Source organism: Gobio gobio (assembly GCF_949357685.1).
Source record: "Gobio gobio genome assembly, chromosome: 2".
Taxonomy (NCBI): Eukaryota; Metazoa; Chordata; class Actinopteri; order Cypriniformes; family Gobionidae; genus Gobio; species Gobio gobio.
The window spans coordinates 62,273,272-62,292,046 of record NC_137098.1 but is presented as its reverse complement, the minus strand read 5'-3'; the positions used below and the strand labels follow the sequence as shown (position 1 = coordinate 62,292,046).

General features: G+C 39.3%; 1 protein-coding gene across 1 annotated transcript in view; it reads right to left on the bottom strand.

Moving 5' to 3' along the window:
• The window catches only part of dvl2 (dishevelled segment polarity protein 2), a 36,308-nt gene that overhangs the window by 9,241 nt on the left and 8,292 nt on the right, over positions 1-18,775 (bottom strand). Inside the window, exons 2-8 of the mRNA XM_079809092.1 lie at positions 9,477-9,546; positions 8,487-8,632; positions 6,125-6,234; positions 5,867-6,002; positions 4,266-4,353; positions 4,123-4,192; positions 3,848-3,987 (exon numbers count right to left, since the gene is read on the bottom strand). Coding sequence (XP_079665218.1) covers positions 3,848-3,987; positions 4,123-4,192; positions 4,266-4,353; positions 5,867-6,002; positions 6,125-6,234; positions 8,487-8,632; positions 9,477-9,546 — 760 coding nt within the window. The remainder of the gene's footprint in view (positions 1-3,847; positions 3,988-4,122; positions 4,193-4,265; positions 4,354-5,866; positions 6,003-6,124; positions 6,235-8,486; positions 8,633-9,476; positions 9,547-18,775) is intronic.

The following is an 18,775-nucleotide window of genomic DNA, read 5'->3' as shown; positions in this document are numbered from 1 at the left end:
CCCTTTGAGCGTCTGGAGCGAGTGATTTCCATGTTAAGTCAATGTAAAAACGCGTCTGGAGGTCCTGTGGAGCGCGATAGACGTATTTGGCGCGGTGGGCGCGATTTCGCCTCATTTGCGTGTCCAGTTTGCACGAAAGAGGCGAATTCACCCTTCGCCAGAAGTTTGATTGACAGGCGATCTGACCAATCACATCGCCGAATCTGCCGTTTGGTCCGACAAAGCAGTCAGGAGATTAACATCGCTGGTCTTGAACTTGGAAAAACAGTGTGTACTGACGTCTTTCCGCCGTTGTAACAACATTTCTTTTAGTGTTCATTCATGTTTATCAATGAACTAGAAGGAAGAGATGATCGGTTTATGAGCAGCTTTAACTGAGGCGCTACAGTGATCACGACACATTAAAGAGCCACAAAACGCTATTTAACGTTAAAGGGTTAGTTCACCCAAAAATGAAAATTCTGTCATTAATTACTCACCCTCATGTCGTTGGACACCCGTAAGACCTCCATTCATATTCGGAACACAAATGAAGATATTTTAGTTGAAAGCTGATGGCTGAGAAAGGCTTCACACAGGCCTCCATTGGCATTCAGTACATTGACACTTCCAAGATCCATAAAAGGCACTTAAAACGTCGTTACAAAGTCATTTGAAACGTCGTTATCTATCTCACCACAGTGGCTCTACAATAATTTTACGATGCGACGACAACAGTTTTTGTGCGCAAAAAAAAATCTAAATAACACCTTTATCCAACTTGTTCTCGACTTCCGTGTATGCCTCCACGACGCATGCGCGAGAATATGACCTTTCATGGATCTTGGAAGTGTCAATGTACTGAATGCCAATGGAGGCCTGTCTGAAGCCTTTCTCAGCCATCAGCTTTCAACTAAAATATCTTAATTTGTGTTCCGAATATGAACGGAGGTCTTACGGGTGTCCAACGACATGAGGGTGAGGAATTAATGACAGAATTTTCATTTTTGGGTGAACTAACCTAACCCTTTAAAGTCCCTGTAAAGGCAATTCTGAGATTTTTTTCTAAACACATTATAAATGTTAGAAATGTATTGCTGAAACAAATTACAAAGACTGTGAACTATGTAGTACTGAATTCAGAAGTTAGACCGTTAAACAGTTTTTCACCGTTGCTGTGTTCAGGATTTTCTGGGCGGGGCTAAAACGTTGGCTCGATGACGCACTGGAGCCACTGAGCCTGGCTCCTCCCCTAACACGATCATAACTAGAGCACATTCGCATCAGTTTGCCCGCTCGATCGCGAGTTACTGTCAGTACTGTTAGTTACTATAGTCTACAACTTACAAAACAAACACGATGATCAAGAAGAGGTGGATTCATTTTGTGAACAGCCATCTTGATGGAGAGCTGAGGATAACCACCGACGCCTGCCTCTGAGTCTGCAGTGACAATACACCGGATCGTTTTACAAACTTTCACCGGAGACAACTAGGATTCACTGATAATCCGCTGCAGAACCGACTATCACCCGCCCCGGCCTTAGTCCTCCCGTCCCGCCGACATCTGGTGTGTCGTGATCATAGACGGTCGTGATCAGTGTTGTCTTGTGTGCTACGGCAGCTGTCCCGTGAGTGGGCGTGGTTTCGGCGCCGACAGCGGACACACCCCCAGCGTTTGAGAGCAGAGAATGCTGCTCATTTTTTCCAAGTTTTTGATAAGCTATTTTATGTACTTGGCGGATTTTTTAATGATTCAAATTTGGCTGGGTGGTTAATAACACATTTATCTGTGGTGTGAGAAACTCAGAACACATGTTTAGTTTTGACTTTACAGGACTTTAAAATGTATTTAAAAAAAATGACAATTTCAAAGTTGAGAATTTGTTTCCTATCAAAAGTAACTTGCTCTGTCCTGTCTCTCAGCGTTTTATCAGTTTCCTCTTTGCTCCGCAATGTATTTTCTCTATGTGAGAAAGTGTGGTGTGAGAGAGCCATGGGTTGTCGGACATAGCAACAGTAACTAAAGGGGGCGGGTCTTTGCGAATGGGCAATTAAGTGTATTGCACAAGTGATTTAATCTAGTGCTTTTTGTGCATTCACCCTTTTGAAAGCGAATTTGCACTAGAGGTCTTCACGGGTCCAAAAATGCATACCCGAACCCGAAGAGACCCGTAATGTGCTTAACGGAACCGACCCGGACCCGTCTATTATTTCAAAAGCTGGACCCGGACCCGTGAAGATCCGAGAAATGCCAAAAACGTAGTACCCGGAACCGACCTGGACCCGTCTATTATTTAAAAGCTGGAACCGAACCCGGCGTGAAGACACAGACCCGACTGGACCCGTTTGTCACATATTCCACAATAACTGATATTAACAAGTCAATAAACAAGTTATGAAAAATATAACTTTTTGTCTTACCTAGCCGTCGTCTCCCTTCCTTGTAACGTTACTTGTGATGCATTACATCCTTGCCAAAAAGTTAAATCCATGTTATTCCTCTCTTGTTATTCCAAGCATGCTTAATTCACTCATCATTTCAGCTTTAAAAGTCCACTTTATGTCACGGTGACGGATGACAAATGCGTCTTTGCAGATTTGCATTTCGACTCGAGTTAACTCGCATAATAACTTTGACTGTTTGCCTTTTTGAACTATAATAGCGATTGCTCGTTCGGTGGCCGCTGACGTCCGCATTATTTATTTGCTATAATCTCTGTGAGCGAGCCTGACCACCAAAACTTTAAGAAATAAGACGGTTCATTCATATTATTATTAAAGTCAATCACAGCGGAAGCTCGGGTTGCCATAGAAATGACACGCGCTTGATACTGCGCACATGCGCGGTGGCTGGAGCAACCTGAAATATGAGCTTTTTTACGTAATTTGAGCATCATAGAAAACATTTGTGACAGTTCAACTGAGATTTTGTTGCTGATTTTAAATATATTATTTAAATATAATTTCAAATCAAACTTCAACAGTGCGTCACACGTAGACAGCACTTACTTTTTTCTCATGTTTGTCCACAATATGCATGAAGGATGCCCGGACAGAAGAGGTGCCGTGGGTTTAACTTCTTTATATTCGTTGTTTTTTAGCTTTTTTCACACATCACTCATGAAGGTAACCATTATTATTACCGTGCGCTTGCAGAGAGAGCGAGCGAGAGAGAGAGAGAGAGCGAGCGCGTGAGGCGAGCGAGCAAGAGAGAGAGAGATCGCTCGTGTTTTTCTTCTTTCTTTTTTTTAAACCTTATTTCCCGGCTCACACTTTTCTTATCCTAATTTTACAGTTGCAAGTTACAAAAAACACACAAGCAGTGCTGACTGACTCTGATCACGGGCAGGTGTTCTCCGAGTCCGGATCGACTCGGGTATTGCACACAATGTTAAACAGACCCGGGACCCGTAGTAATAGATTGGGACCCGACCCGGACCCGGCTGATCATTTAAAATATAGACCCGAACCCGTACGGGTCCCGGGTCGGGTCCCGGGTCCACGGGTCTCGGGGGCTCCGTGAAGACCTCTAATTTGCACCTGACGCCCGAGTTGAAAAATCTGAACTTTGCCATCTGTTCGCTCCGTGTTAACCAATCAGGAGCCTGCTTGCTGCTGTCACAGGGTGAAGTGACGTGATAAACGGGGGCAGTCCCGCCCGGAATCACTCATTCAACATGGAGGAACGACTGAAGTTGGCAGTGAGCAGTCATACAGAGTTATTTCGCTTCAAATGCTCGCTTTGGACACGCGAGTGGATTAAAAATGTTCAAGCATCCAACTAGACGCTCAATTCACGTTTGGTATGAACGCCGCATAAGAGTTTGTGAATGTGCATGCGCACACACACACACACACACACACACCTGCAGCAGCATGTCTCCAGGTTCAATGCGTCCGTCTGCAGCTACAGCTCCTCCCTTCATGATCGAGCCAATGTAGATGCCTCCATCTCCTCTCTCGTTACTCTGACCCACTATACTGATGCCCAAGAAATTATACTTCTCTATAGGACACAACAAAACAGATGGAGTATGAAGCACATTATGAATTAAACACAATTCATATTTAATGAATAGCAGGAAAACAGAGCAGAAAATACGAGAACAGAAAGGAAGAACAGGTAAGAAATGGCACTGACCCATGTTAAGAGTGACTGTAATAATGTTTAGGGACATGGTTGAATCTGTCACGCTGCTGAAAGAGGAAGCCTATAATACAACACAAAGAAAACTCAGTAAAATAAAACAACTTGTTCAATAGTATCAAACGGTGGTTTCATACCCTCTCCAGCCGTGGGCGCTGTTTCCTGCGTCTGCGATGGCGCTTGAGCAATCTAGACGCTGTGCTCTGCTCAGTGGAGCTGCTGAACCTGCTCACACACATTTAGTAAAATAAACATTCATAAATCAATGGATTATCAGGATCCAGATTTTATTATCCATGACATCAAGTAGCAACACAACATAGTAAAAACATCAAAATGTATCAACTGGTTTATTATTTGTTTTTTAGAAGTCTCTTGAATTTTAAGGGATAGTTCACCCAAAAATGAAAATTAGCCCATGACCCCTCAAGCCATCCTAGGGGTAAATGACATTCTTTTATCAGACGAATAAAATCAGAGTTATAATAAAAAAGTCCTGGCTCTTCCAAGCTTTATAATGGCAGTGAATTGTTGGGTCATTTTTGAAGTCCATAAAAGTGCATCTATCCATCATATAACTGCTCCACACGGCTCCAGGGGGTTAATAAAGACCTTCTGAAGCGAAGTGGCACGTTTTTATGTAAGAAAAATGTCCATATTTAAAACTTTATAGGCTAAAATAACTAACTTTAAGATGCACTTTTATGGACTTCAAAAACTAGGCAACAAGTCACTGCCATTATATTGCTTGGATTAGCCAGGACTTTTTTAATATAACTCGTCTTAATATAACTTTAATATAATTCTATAATATTAGTAGTCTGAAAGAAGAATGTCATATACACCTAGGATGGCTCAAGGGTGAGTAAATCATGGGCTAATTTACATTTTTGGGTGAACTAACCCTTTAACATCCAATAACTCATTGCGTAAAACCGCCATGTTTTCTAGTTATTGAACACTTTTTTACTCATGTCTGTAGTTCTGAATTGAATCCTCCTCCAAAGCGCAATGGATTGTGGGCAATATTAGCCGTTATAGTGTGCATGGATCCAAACTATGCTCTGGGACACACTTATTCTAATCTCACATACTATTTAGGATGCAAAGTATGGACATTGGGACGCAGGGTGAATCTTCGAACGAACAGTTTTCAGACGCAGAGAAATGAGGTGATGTGCAATGTATATTATGAGAAATTTGTGTATTTGTGAAAGTTGTGTTTTTTGACATTTGATGCATGTAAATCTATTGTAGGAACAAAAGTAGGAACCTTTAAAAAAAAAAGAAAAAGCTTAATGGGGCACATTAAAGTAACCTGGGTCCTGGTGGCAAGATGAGTTTGCATCAAAATATTATAGTTTGATTGGAAGTGCGGTTTTTGACATCAACAAACAAAAGATAAGTGTATTGATTAAGCTACCCTAACTATGTGCATATCTTATGCATAATATTTGCATTTATCGTCATCTCCCGTGCAGCACACAACACTACAAGAACAGATCTGCAATTTTTGTAGATTGTGCCCCACCAGTTGAGAACCACTGGACTAAAACCAAACTCAAAGCAAGCACAGATGCTTATACACACTAGAAAAGTTAAATCATTTGACGAGTACAGAAATAAAAAACATTGCACACACAACCTAAAAACTACAGATGCGATTGAAGATTCGTGTCATTTTTTTGACGCTACAAAACTTCCTCCAACCCCAATCAAGCAGACTGCGCACTCTGACCTGCTCATGGTATCATCCTCTTCTGAATCACAGAAGCTTGTGGTGTCCAGCTCACTGCTCATCACTGTGGTGGCACTCTCATACCCAGCCAGGTGTCTGTCCATACGGGTCTGCCCATTCACACGCGGCACTGGCACTGAAACAGAAACGGAACAGCAAAATAAGCATGGGCTGCTTTCTCAATGTACTCAGATACTGTTGAGGTAATTCACTAGAATTAGGTACTGTCAAACAAACAACAAAAGAGACTGGACAGACCATGTTGCTCTATGCTCTCTCTGGGTCGAGGTCTCTCTCTCCTGAAAGACACGACTGACTCCGTCTCGGTCTGATCGTCTAAGGACTCCAGGCTGCCTGTAGTGTTGGGACTACACACACACACACACAATGCTTTACATTCAAGACACATCTGTACGTCTTTGCAAGCTGACTGAAAATGATTTTTTTAAAAAGCCATCTGCCTCTCGCAAACCAATCTCTGATAACGAACCAGGAGCAAGAGAGTTATACTGAAAACAAAATCAGATTCTTAGTCAGTATATTTAACCTGATTTATTTCCTGTAAAAAAATAATTAAAAAAAAATTCCCTGGGCATCCTTAAAACAAGATAAATTTACCTGAAAGGATTTTTTTAGATAACTGTATATTGTCTTGTTTCATTGGCATATTATTCACTTGATTTAATAAACAATCTGACTAAATGTATTTCATTTCTTACTTTTTAACATCCATTTCCCTTTAACAGCTTACATTCCACTGTTAGATTTCAAGACGGCACAAACACTTCATGGTTTTAGGCACTTTCTACACAAAAACATATTGGGTTACCTTGTGGGTGTCATGCAAAAGCATTACACTACTGTTCAAAAGTTTGGGCTGGTAAGTTTTTTACTTTAATTTAAAAAAAATTTACATTTTAAGTCTGCATTGGTGAGCATAAAGGACTCCCTTAAAAAATAAATCTTACCAAGGCCAAACTTTTGAAAGGAGTCCCAAATGCTCACCAATGCATCATTACTCCAGTCTTCAGTGTCACATGATCCTTCAGAAATCACTCTAATATGCTGATTTGCTGCTCAAGAAACTTTTCTTATTATCATCAATGATCACTGGCACCAAGCTTTTGAATGTTACTGAACTAAACTGAGCCAACATTGACCTTTATTGAGCCGAACAATTACACTATCTTTTGACATTTCAATTGTTTAATAACTGATTAATTCTGCAACCTTAACAGATATTTTCCTGTTTATTCCTGTGAAGCTACTTTACTGAATACTGTATGCGCTAATATATATATATATATATATATATATATATATATATATATATATATATATATATATATATATATATATATATATATATATATATATATATATATATATATATATATATATATATATATATATATATATATATAAACAAAAAAAAGTGTATGCATCATGTTTTAAAAGCATTTCTTTGTAGTCCTTAAAGGTGCAGTTAGCGATTTCTGAGAAGTGCTGTTGAAAGTGGATCGGACTGAGCAGCACAACACACTTGTAGCCTATCAGCAGTAGGGGGCGTGTCCACTCATGGTGGGGAGGAGAGAGTGAGCCAATCAGCAGTAGGGGGCGTGTCCACTCATGGTGGGGAGGAGAGAGTGAGCCAATCAGCAGTAGGGGGCGTGTCCACTCATGGTGGGGAGGAGAGAGAGTGAGCCAATCAGCAGTAGGGGGTGGTTCCAGTCATGATGGGGAGGAGATAGAGTAAGCAAATCAGCAGTAGGGGGCGTGTCCACTCATGGTGGGGAGGAGAGAGAGTGAGCCAATCAGCAGTAGGGGGAGTGTCCACTCATGATGGGGAGGAGAGAGAGTGAGCCAATCAGGGGGAGTGTAAACTCATGATGAGGGAGGTGAGAGAGCCAGAGTGAGATTTAAAGAAAGACTGTAGAAAGAGAGATGATTGAGAGACATTACAAAAGCTTTTTCAGAGGAATATCACTGGGAAAAGAAAAGTTATGATCAGGCAAGAGCTTTAGGACCCACGTTAATATTAGAATAGCTTTCCAGCGCTGGAGAGACTGAAGAGGGAAGGCCTGAAAACGGACGCAGAGGTTGTGTTGTTTCTGCTCCACACATGAGTAACATTGATTTTGCTGTTTCACAGAATCAAGAAATGCTGTTGTTGTAATGTGAGCTTTAGTAACAGGACAGTTCTGAGTGTCATTGTTTGTCTGGAGCTGCTGGAGACTAACAACCAACTCTTGTGTAATGTATGTTCACTTTATGTTCTTCGTGGCTTCGCTTCAGCTATGATAAAGAGACACCCACTCTTGCATTGAGCGTTTGTGCATTTTGGGGGCAGAGCAATGTGTGTTTGTTTGGGCTGATTTCAAATATCAACAGTTTCTCAGAAATTGCTTACTGCACCTTTAATCAGGACGTCTGATGGCACCCATTTTATCTTACAAAGCAAAATGCTTCACATATTTTGACTAATCTATGCTACAGCTTGGAAAAGCAAATAAACCAAAAAGTGAGTATTCCTTCCAGGAAAGCTGTAAACGTGTGTGTGTAGTCCCAGTAACCACAAAATTACATTCATGGCGAGAAACAGAGATGCAGATTAACATACTGGAAGGAAGGGGGTCTGGAGTCTCCAATGCCCCCTGTCCTCTCGACGGGAGGTGGAGGCAGGGGAGGAGGAGGGGGAGAGGGCTGAGACGGGACCTCTACTGGAAGGGCCGGGGGCTCGGCTGCAGGGGTATCTGAGGACACCAGCTAACAGAGAGAAAGAAGATTGGGGTAAGAGGAGAGTGAAAGTGATCCATGAAAAACAAGGAACTAAAAAGGACTATGGGAAAAGATCTTATGACAACAGCACCACAAATCATTTTTTTTACCCAACACATATTCGTGGAGCTCACTGAAAAGTGTAAAACTGATCACACAATGCTTCAGGTCAAACATATCCAGTGTCTGGGTTTTACGTAACGAAAAATTTACATGAAGACCAAGTTAGAGAGGTAAATGTCTGACAGCGGACAGGAAGAGATCAACCCTTTTTAAAAAGCTCAACTAGAATCGCAAACAAGGATTGGAAAATACATCAACAATCTGCAACAAAACACAGTATGCTATAGTGTTAGAGTCAAAGTCATATACTTGAGAAGAGAAAGCAACTTCAGATGTACAGTATCATTGTTTGCCTTTCTCCTTTCTTCATGCTAATGGATGCTAGGTTATTGTACACTCTCTCTCAAAGGACCTTGAGCCATCCTGACGGTGGTCTACTATTTCCATCCCAGTGGGTCTGGTTTCGTCCAAGCCTTTTGACTTAAGCACCTGCTTTTCTTTGAGGGCTTTTAGACGAGACTGGATTTCAGTCTCCGTGTGAAGGGCCTGACACACACACTTAGTGCTCTTAAAGATTCACTGTGACATAAATCAAAACAGGCCTGTTTCATGTCACTTACAGGGATGAGGAGCTTCGGCGAAGCTTAGTCAAATGGTGCCGTTTGCACTCATAAAACCGAGAACTGTTATGACACCAAATGAAAGCTCAGTAAAACAAATATTGTTTGCGGGGGGAAACAGAGAGAACTGGAACAGGAGCAGTTCTTACCCAGGAGACAACTCTTCCGTTGAAGCATGGCAGCTTGGCACTGTCGTCTGAGATCTCCTCCTTCACCACCCTGAGTAGACACAATAAGGAACACACATTTCCATGGATAAATGCATATGCTTCCGGTTTCACAGACAAGGCTTAAGCTAGTCTCAGACTAAAATGTATGTTTGAGCTGTTTTAACTGAAAGCAACTTGCACTGACAGATCTTAAAGAGCACCTATCATGGAATTTTGAAATGTACCTTTCATGAAGTGTGTAACATAGATCTAAGTGAACAAAAACATCCTGCAAAGTTTGAAATATGACAGTGCACCGTATTTATAGTTATTTTCTTTCAAAAGTAAGAGTCGACTCTGAGTCATTTTTAAGAATCGTTAGAAGACCGAAGCTTTTTCTCTGACTAGATGACGTCAACTTGTCAAGTTATTTGAATACGATACGCCCACTTATTGCGCTCCAAGACGCCAGTGAAAACTAGAAAACATCATGGCGACGAGACGCTGTGTTCTGAAGTGCGACTCAAAAGCAAACTTTTTTCATCTGCCCAAGGATGAGCATTTGAAGACTAAGTGGCTTGAAGACAAACCATACATCGTCGGATCTTTTAAATGATGTATAGATTGACATGGTAATTACTTACATCTGACAGTCATTTGAGCTAATTTAAACAAATAAAGCTTGAGGACGAATGCACCCTCAATCCAGTTAAGAGGTTAAACCGAAAACCATTTATGGTGATGGGCGTTCCGTTTCCGAAAATATCTGCACAGACTATACCAATCACAACTGACTGGGTCATCGGACCAATCACCGCAGATTAGCGTCACGTAAAGGCGGAGTTTTGAAAAGTGAATCACTAAAGGAATCATTTGAGAATCGCTGTCAAAACAGGTAAAAATAAATGCATATTATAAGAAAACTAAAGTCTTTTTTGTCATTGCATGCATGCAAAACTGTTGTTGGGAACAATATTTGGAACATTTTAAAGGCCATAATAGGTGCTCTTTAAAGGATTAGTTCACTTCAAAATGAAAATTTCCTGATAATTTACTCATCCCCATCTCATACAAGATGTTCATGTCTTTCTTTCTTCAGTCGAAAAGAAATTACGTTTTTTTTTGAGGAAAACATTCCAGGATTTTTCTTCACATAATGGTTTTCAATTGCAACCAAAACGTTGAAGGTCCAAATCAATGCAGATTCAAAGGAAGGCCTTCAGAGGCTCTGCGCGATCCCAGGCGAGGAATGGGGTCTTATCATTTTCCAAAAAAAAAAAAAAAGAATATATACTTAAACTTATACCTAAATTGCTAATTTTGCGTTGCTCTGTGGCTCGCCAGTGATTGTGCAATCACGTCGAAAACAACACGCTAGACGTAGACAGAAGTACCGCCCCAAGAGAACGTGCGAGGACTAATACAGACTCCCTTTACCAAACAACACAAACAACAACATCTTCAACTTCAAAATCATCTGACATCGTTTTACCTTTTTTTTTTTGCTACAGGGCGTTTGTATTAGTCTTCGCATGTGCGCTTTGTAAACACGGGGGCGGTACTTCTGCCTACGTATAGTGTGACGTTTTCGACATGATTGCGCAATCACTAGCACGTCGCAGAGCAGCGCAAGATGAGCAACTTAGGTTAAAAAGTATACTCTTTTTTTTATGACCGATGGTTTCGCTAAATAAGACCCTATTCCTCGCCTGGGATCACGCAGAGCCGGTGAAGCCCTTTGAAGTGCTTTGAAACTGCATTGATTTGGACCTTCAGCATTTTGGTTGCAATTGAAAACCATTATGTGAAGAAAAATCCTGGAACGTTTTCCTCAAAAAAACGTAATTTCTTTTCAACTGAAGAAAGAAAGACATGAACATATTGGATGAGATGGGGGTGAGTGAATTATCAGGACATTTTCATTTTGAAGTGAACTACTCCTTTCAAATATGTCAATGCCATTGTTCTGTCTGAAGATGCACACCAGTAATGTTTTTTTCTAAGGCACGTTAATAAAAGCCTAATCCTGGCTTAATTTAAGCCCTGTCTGTGAAACCAGGCCCTAGGCTATTTTGACTTAAGCCATAGAAAGAATGTATATTCTAGATTTGTACAATTTAGGATGAAAACATGAGTGGTACTTAAACATGCTAAACTTGCTGTCACAATGCGGTTTAATATTATGTTATAGTGCCCTTATTATGCTATTTTAAAAGGTTCCTAATTGTGTTACTCTGCTCTGATTGGTCAGACATGTTGACAACACAAACCAAGCTCTTCCAGTCTCAGCTATAACTACAGTGTTTCAGAGTCAGAGTAGACGTTGTTCACAGGAAGCCAATGAAGATCATAGACTGGCATTATGCAAATGTCTTTCATTGTTACGTAGGTTTGTAACAGGAAGTGAGACTGGAATTACTGACGACTTATTTCGGCAGTTCAAAATCGATTCTTTCTTTTAGGAGACAATAACTATTTGCTGTGCACTTTGATCTTTAAAACTTTGCAGACCTTTTACATTCACAAACAGTTATATTACACACTGCATGAAAAGTAATATTCGGGGGAGATAATAGGGGCACTTTAATATCAATGACCTAAGCCTCTATGATATTCTGGTCCCTGGCTCTGTTCCCTCCTAAAAGATATGACTACGGAAATGTAGTGTCTATTTTAGTGAAAATCGTCAGTTCCACCACCAATAACACTCACGTCTCATCCGCAAGCCACACAATCTGAGGTGAATTCATGTCTGTAGAACAACAACAGGGCTCAACAATAAGAATTTTTCTTTGGGTTAACTTGAGCCAGTAGTAGTCACAAACCATAAGAACAGAATAAGTCAGAATAAGTTCAGAATAAGAAAATAAATATTTATTTTTCGTTAATTGTTATTTTTTCTTTACCAAAACAAATATGCAAGCGGGAAATGATACAGCTAAAAAGTAATTCCATAAATTCAAAAACCCTTTTGCACAAAAATGATGGCATATCTGCACAACATACACTACCTTTCAAAAGTTCGGGGTCAGTAAAAATGTATAATTTTATTCAGCAAAGACTGATTAAACATGGGAGTAAAAACATTTAAGATGTTACAAAAGTTTTTTAATACATTTTATTCAGTTGAACTTTATTTCAATTTATCAAAGAATCCTGAAAAAGTGAATCATGATCTCCATGAAAATATTAAGAAGCACTACTGTTTTCCACATTGATAATAATAACAATAATAATAGTTTCTTGAGAACTCACAGGGGCTGTTTACACAACAACATTTTCAACTAAAAACGCCAACTTTGTTTTAGCTTTTCTTTTTTCCACATGACAGTTGCGTCTGCCTGAAAGCGCAAACTTTTGAAATACCATTATCATCTCTGTGTGAACAACAAAAATGCCAATATGTGAAAACGGTGACGTCATGCACATGCGCATCACGGCATATACATGCGCATAGTTTTTCTTTACAAAGTTACATCGCCCACTACTGGCCTGACACCATAAAATGGCACTTTTAGCCGTTTTCATAGATCTGTGTGAACAGTCTTGACAACATCTGTATGTGAAAAACACATAAGAAAACTTTTACATTTTTAATACATCATTGTCGCGTAAACGCACCCTACATTTTTTTTTAATTGTAATAATATTTCATAATATAACCGATTTTACTCAAATAAATGCAGCCTTGATGAGCAGAAGAGACGTCAAACATTGAACGGTAGCATAAATATTCTGATGCTTCCAAGACTCATCACAAGTCACTTTTGCTAATCCGACAAAATCTCAGCTACGTTAACCAGCTACAAGATTATCTGACACACTGCCATAACAATGTATAATACAGTGCAGAAAAACTAATGTTTACATTTGCAAGGGATAAAAATGGATGTACAAGATCAATGAATGTCACATTTTTAACTGGCTTGAATGGGTAAGTGACAGTTCCCTCAACCAGCCAGAATCCTACCTCAAAGGGTGCCAAAGATGAACTAGATGAGTAAAGTTTGATGACAAACTTTGATGCCAAGTTTGAAAGCTTAGAATAACTTTGAACAGCTTGACGTTTGAAGGTTTTACACCTAGCATGATTTAACAGGGTGCATTTTTCGTTTCTAGTATGAATTAACATGTTGTTGTTCGAATATTACAATTAAATAATACTTAAATCGATATGTCATCCTCAATAAACCCGTCTCCAGTGTGTTGCCTCCGATCATTCGAATATTGCACTTTAATAATTATTTAATCAACATCATCCTCAATAAACCCGTCTCCGGCGTGTTGCCTCCGATCATTCGAATATTGCACTTTAATAATTATTTAATCAACATCATCCTCAATAAACCCGTCTCCAGCATGTTGCCCCAGGTCCCTCGAATATTCTGATCTATTATGACCTTTGAGCTGTAAAGCTGCCAGAATAATAATAATCATACGCTGTTTGTTAATTGGCCAGAAGAGAACTGGCACCCCGACTGAGCCTGGTTTCTCCCAAGGTTTATTTTTCTCCATTAGGTCACCTAATGGGGTTTTGGTTTCCTTGCCACTGTTGTCTCTGGCTTGGCGTGCTCAGTTGGGGACATTATTATTTAGATTTATTTAGATGTTTAGTTTAAAAATTTAAACTAAATTAACCATTTAAACTAAATTACTGATCGAATTATTGATCTAACGCCCACACTGTCACTGTATGATACTTGAAATTTTTCCAGAATGGCTATACAGCTGATTAAAATTATGCTGCATTATTTTCCTGTTTAACACTGTAAAGTTGATTTGAAACAATCTACATTGTTAAAAGCGCTATATAAATAAAGTTGACTTGACTTGACTTGACTTGACTTGACTTGACTTGACTTGACTTGACTTGACTTGACTTGACTTGACTTGACTTGACTTGACTTGACTTGACTTGACTTGACTTGACTTGACTTGTTGTTATGTTTTGATGTTTTAACACAAATCAGCATGTTGCTCGCATGATTTAACATGTTGCTAGCATGTTTTAGCATGATTTAGCACATTGCTAGCATGTCCTAAGCTAATTGTTAGGATATGTTAGTGATAAATACATCATGAATGAAGCTTAAATACTCTATTAGAGTTATTGTATAAAAGTTTTGACGCCCTCAATGAAAGTCTATGGGACTTTTCGTAGATTTGATCGCCTGTTTAATGAAAACCGCAAGTCGGATCAGTTAGAGAAGATATAGCACACCGGGTCTGACCTGAGTTTGGTGGTTGTAGCTTCAACGCTCTAGGAGGATTACTGTTTAAATTTTGCCTCAGAATAATAATAATAATCTTAAATAGTAGATCAGTAAATTGGTTTTCTCAAGCTATCTTAATAATTAGAGTTAAGATCTGAATGCATCAGCAGTAGTAATAGTAATGCTTGCCTTAGGAAACACCACTATTATTACATCATTATTAAATTACTATATTTTTCTAATTTTTCTAAGGCCTGGTTTCACAAACAAGGCTTAGATTAAGCCAGGATTAGGCCTTAGTTCAATTCGGACATAAATTTGTTGCTTTTCAAAACACAAAACAATGGCACCGACATATTTTAAGATCCATCAGTGCAAGTTGCTTTCAGTTAAAACAGCTCAAGCAGGCATTTTAGTCTGGGAAACCGAGGGTAAGTCTTTTTCATTGTCTGATGTGCACAAACCATTGCCAATTCTTCTGCACCAAACAAACATTTGACTAGATGATGCAACTCTACAACAATTCCACAAAACACTTCCTAAAAGCAAAGCTCTCCTGCCTTTTAACGCTTGAGAAACAATCCCACCCCCAGACCTTCTAATGACGCTAATTAAGCCCAACATCTGTACTTGAAAAACAACCCTTGACCTCTAACACGGCCCACAATAACACACACACACACACACACACACACACACACACACACACACACACACACACACACACACACACACACACACTCAAACCACAACCTCTCTGCTTTCAACAAAAGCTCTTACAACAGAATGAGTTCTGGACATGTTAGGTCTGCAGACCATGTTACAATATGGCCTTGAAACCACTTGGATATTTATTTTAATTTGGATGATTTGCACTTACAATGTCTGAGAAACAAGGTAAGAGGAATAAAATCAGTCTGGAATCTGGTCTGTACTTTTAAGGGGATGTAAAAACAGCATAGAGAATGTAGAGGGGCCCTGGAGAGACCGAGGGGTCCCCCACTCCTTTCTTTCTCTCTCTCTCTCTCTCATTCACTCTCTTTCTGTTGATTCTATCCCAGACACTAAGCAAATGGCCCCCGTCTCCAGCCTCCAACCATATCCCTCCCCAAACGCGGGCCAGCGATCCGCTGCCACACACAGTCAGACTGACAGCTGGCTCTTCACACAGCAAATCAGCACGGCAGCATCACAGCGCTCCACTGCCGTATCAGCTTACATCCACATCCAACGCCGTTCAACAATAATACACACACGTCCACCTTTTTCCACAATAACAAAAACTGCCGAGACATCGACGGCCCTTCTTCCAAGGTAGGAAAAAAGAAAAGATCAAGTCTTCAGATTTCGCTTTCCCAGTAAAATTCACACAAAAAGAAAAACAGATCTCAGTGATGCAGTTCCACCAATCTAGCACGATTTCACTGTAAACCCTAACGCTCAAAACAATTTGTTGTTTTGAGTAGGGCAAACTTAAAATAAACAAAAAAAAAATTAGCTCATACAAATTAACTTTTATGAGTTTTAGAACTCTTTTTATTTTGAGTTCACAAAACTGACATATTTTAAGTAATCTAAACTGTTTCATTGTTTTGAGTTTTAAGAACTTGTTTCTTTTAAGTCAGACAAACTTAAATGTAACTGAAACTGGGCTGGGATTTCTATTTCCCAACATGCTTTGCCATGACACTCAAAAGGGAGAGTAAAAGCTCAAATTAAATGTTATATAATGTCTTTTAGTGCAAGATTAATGTTAAGTGGGAGATAAAGAAGTGTTTAATGTTTTGCTATGCTAGTTTAGAAACGTTTTTGTTATGTTAGGTTACCATCTAGTGACCATCGAGTGGAACACGAGATTAGTTTGAGAACAGATAAATGTTAAAGGTGCACTATGTAAAACATTTTGAGTAAAATATCCAAAAACCACTAGGCCAGTGTTATATATTTTGTTCAGTTGAGTACTAACAATATCCCAAATGTTTCCAACTATTTGTAAATCGTGATAAATTGTTATTTTAACTAGGGATGCACCGATACCACTTTTTTTTCAGACCAAGTACAAGTAAAAGTACTTATATTTGGGTACTTGCCGATCCCGAGTACTGATACGAGTACTTAATAATACCATTACAGTTCTTCTAACAATGTTTTATTTTCATCAGATGTTTTTCACTTTCTGACTGTAACAAAGTAAATACACAAATTGATGCTGTTGCTGACATTTTAACATTCAACTTGGTGCTTTCCTGAACAAACATGGCACTGCTGCCCATTTCACATAAATGTAACCTGTAACATTCAGTGGATTCCAGTACCACACAACATAGTAGGAGAACAACTGAATTAAATTATTATATGTTATCATAGCCATACAGCCCTTTTTGGAGATGAAAAGAAGCTTCTCTCCATTATCAGTTTCTGTTTTCATCTACAATGTGTAGGGCTGTCAACGAATATTCTAAATTCGAATATATATTCGAATAGTTTTTAAAAAACGAATTTCGAAGGTGAAAATTAATATTCGAATAAATAAAAAAATGTGGGGAAAAAAACGCCCACGGTAGAAGAGGCGTGGCTGTCTGCTTTGCGAGTGGGCGCGCTAGCGCGTGTACTTTGGCCCGTCTCCAGAGCGCGAGCCCACGCTGACTGCGCGCGCTCCTCCCCAAACGGACGAGGCGTTTATACTTGACACGCTCGCTGTTGTGCTTTTCTTTGAAACGACAGATGGCGACTCGGAGTAATTGTTCTATAAACTATCAGGAAAAGCGTCGAGAAGAAGTGGGCTAATGTACACAGGTGACGATATTTATTTTAGTACACTTCACCGAAAACCACACTACAAAAGAATCATGTAAAACAGATCAAAATAAACCTTGATATTACTTGTGACATGAGAACAAAATGTATGTAGAAATGTAACGTTAACTTATACAACTCAATGTATGATATCTAAATGTTTCCTAATTTCACTAAACACTTTAGTGAGTTTTCACTTAGTTTCGTGAACTTTTCTTTATTAAACGGGCTTTTTTATGCTTTTGTAGGCTCGTTTTTGTAAATATAAGCAACTAATTTGTATGTGCAAACTGGACCAGCCTTACTTTGCATCGCCCGCCACAAGTTCTCTGTCTGCAACACGACAAGAGGCCATAACGGAGAAATTAATGTTGTTCATTTGTAAGGACATGAGAGCGATCAGTGTCGTGGATGGGGCAGGCTTCAGGGAGTTCTGTAAAGCAATGGAACCGAGGTACTGATTGAATAGATATTGCATGAATGAAGGATAAATGCACTGCTTCCACTGGTTTGATTATTTACCGTTTCATGTCAAGGAAAAGTTCCATGTTTACCACAGCACAGCTCGCTCGGAGCGTTCAATAATATGCTTTAAAACTTATATTAATATTTGTTTCAATCCATAGACCGTAAAAGTTTCAATCACTGAATGAAGCCTGCTATATTTGGGACGAGTCGCGACCTTAAATTGCTTGCACAAAACTCTTGATCAGTCTCAAAATGTGTGTGTGTTCATTTAAACCATTATGCGCAGAGAGCGTGAGGGCGAGAGAGAGTGAGGTCTGCGGTCTTTAGCCATTAGTGATTTACTTGTTTTTGTGTAGGTTATACGTTGTCAAATATGTTCAAACTTAAATAGACTACCTATATAAGTAGTTATGTGTCTTTGTATTAATTTGTCCTGTTATTGACGTAATGCGCGTCATTGATAAAATGCGCAACCAGATGTTCGAATAGTTCGAATATTCGTGCTTTTTTTAGAGGGAATATTCGAACGTCATTTTTGAGCAATTTTGACAGCCCTAACAATGTGTGACACTGAGCTAGGGATGTGCGAGACTAGTCGATTAAACGTTATTGCTGCTGCAAGACGACTTGGAAAATACTAGTCGTTTACATTTTTTTGGCACATTTAAGGTTTTGCTTTAAATATATATATTTTTTTACAAAGGCTATGTTTAAATTACTGTCGTGTTAATGTTATATCTTGAAATTAATATATTATTTTGAAAAGTGTATATCTGCAGCAAAACCAAATAATTTAATTTTACCTCAGGTTTTGCATGCGTT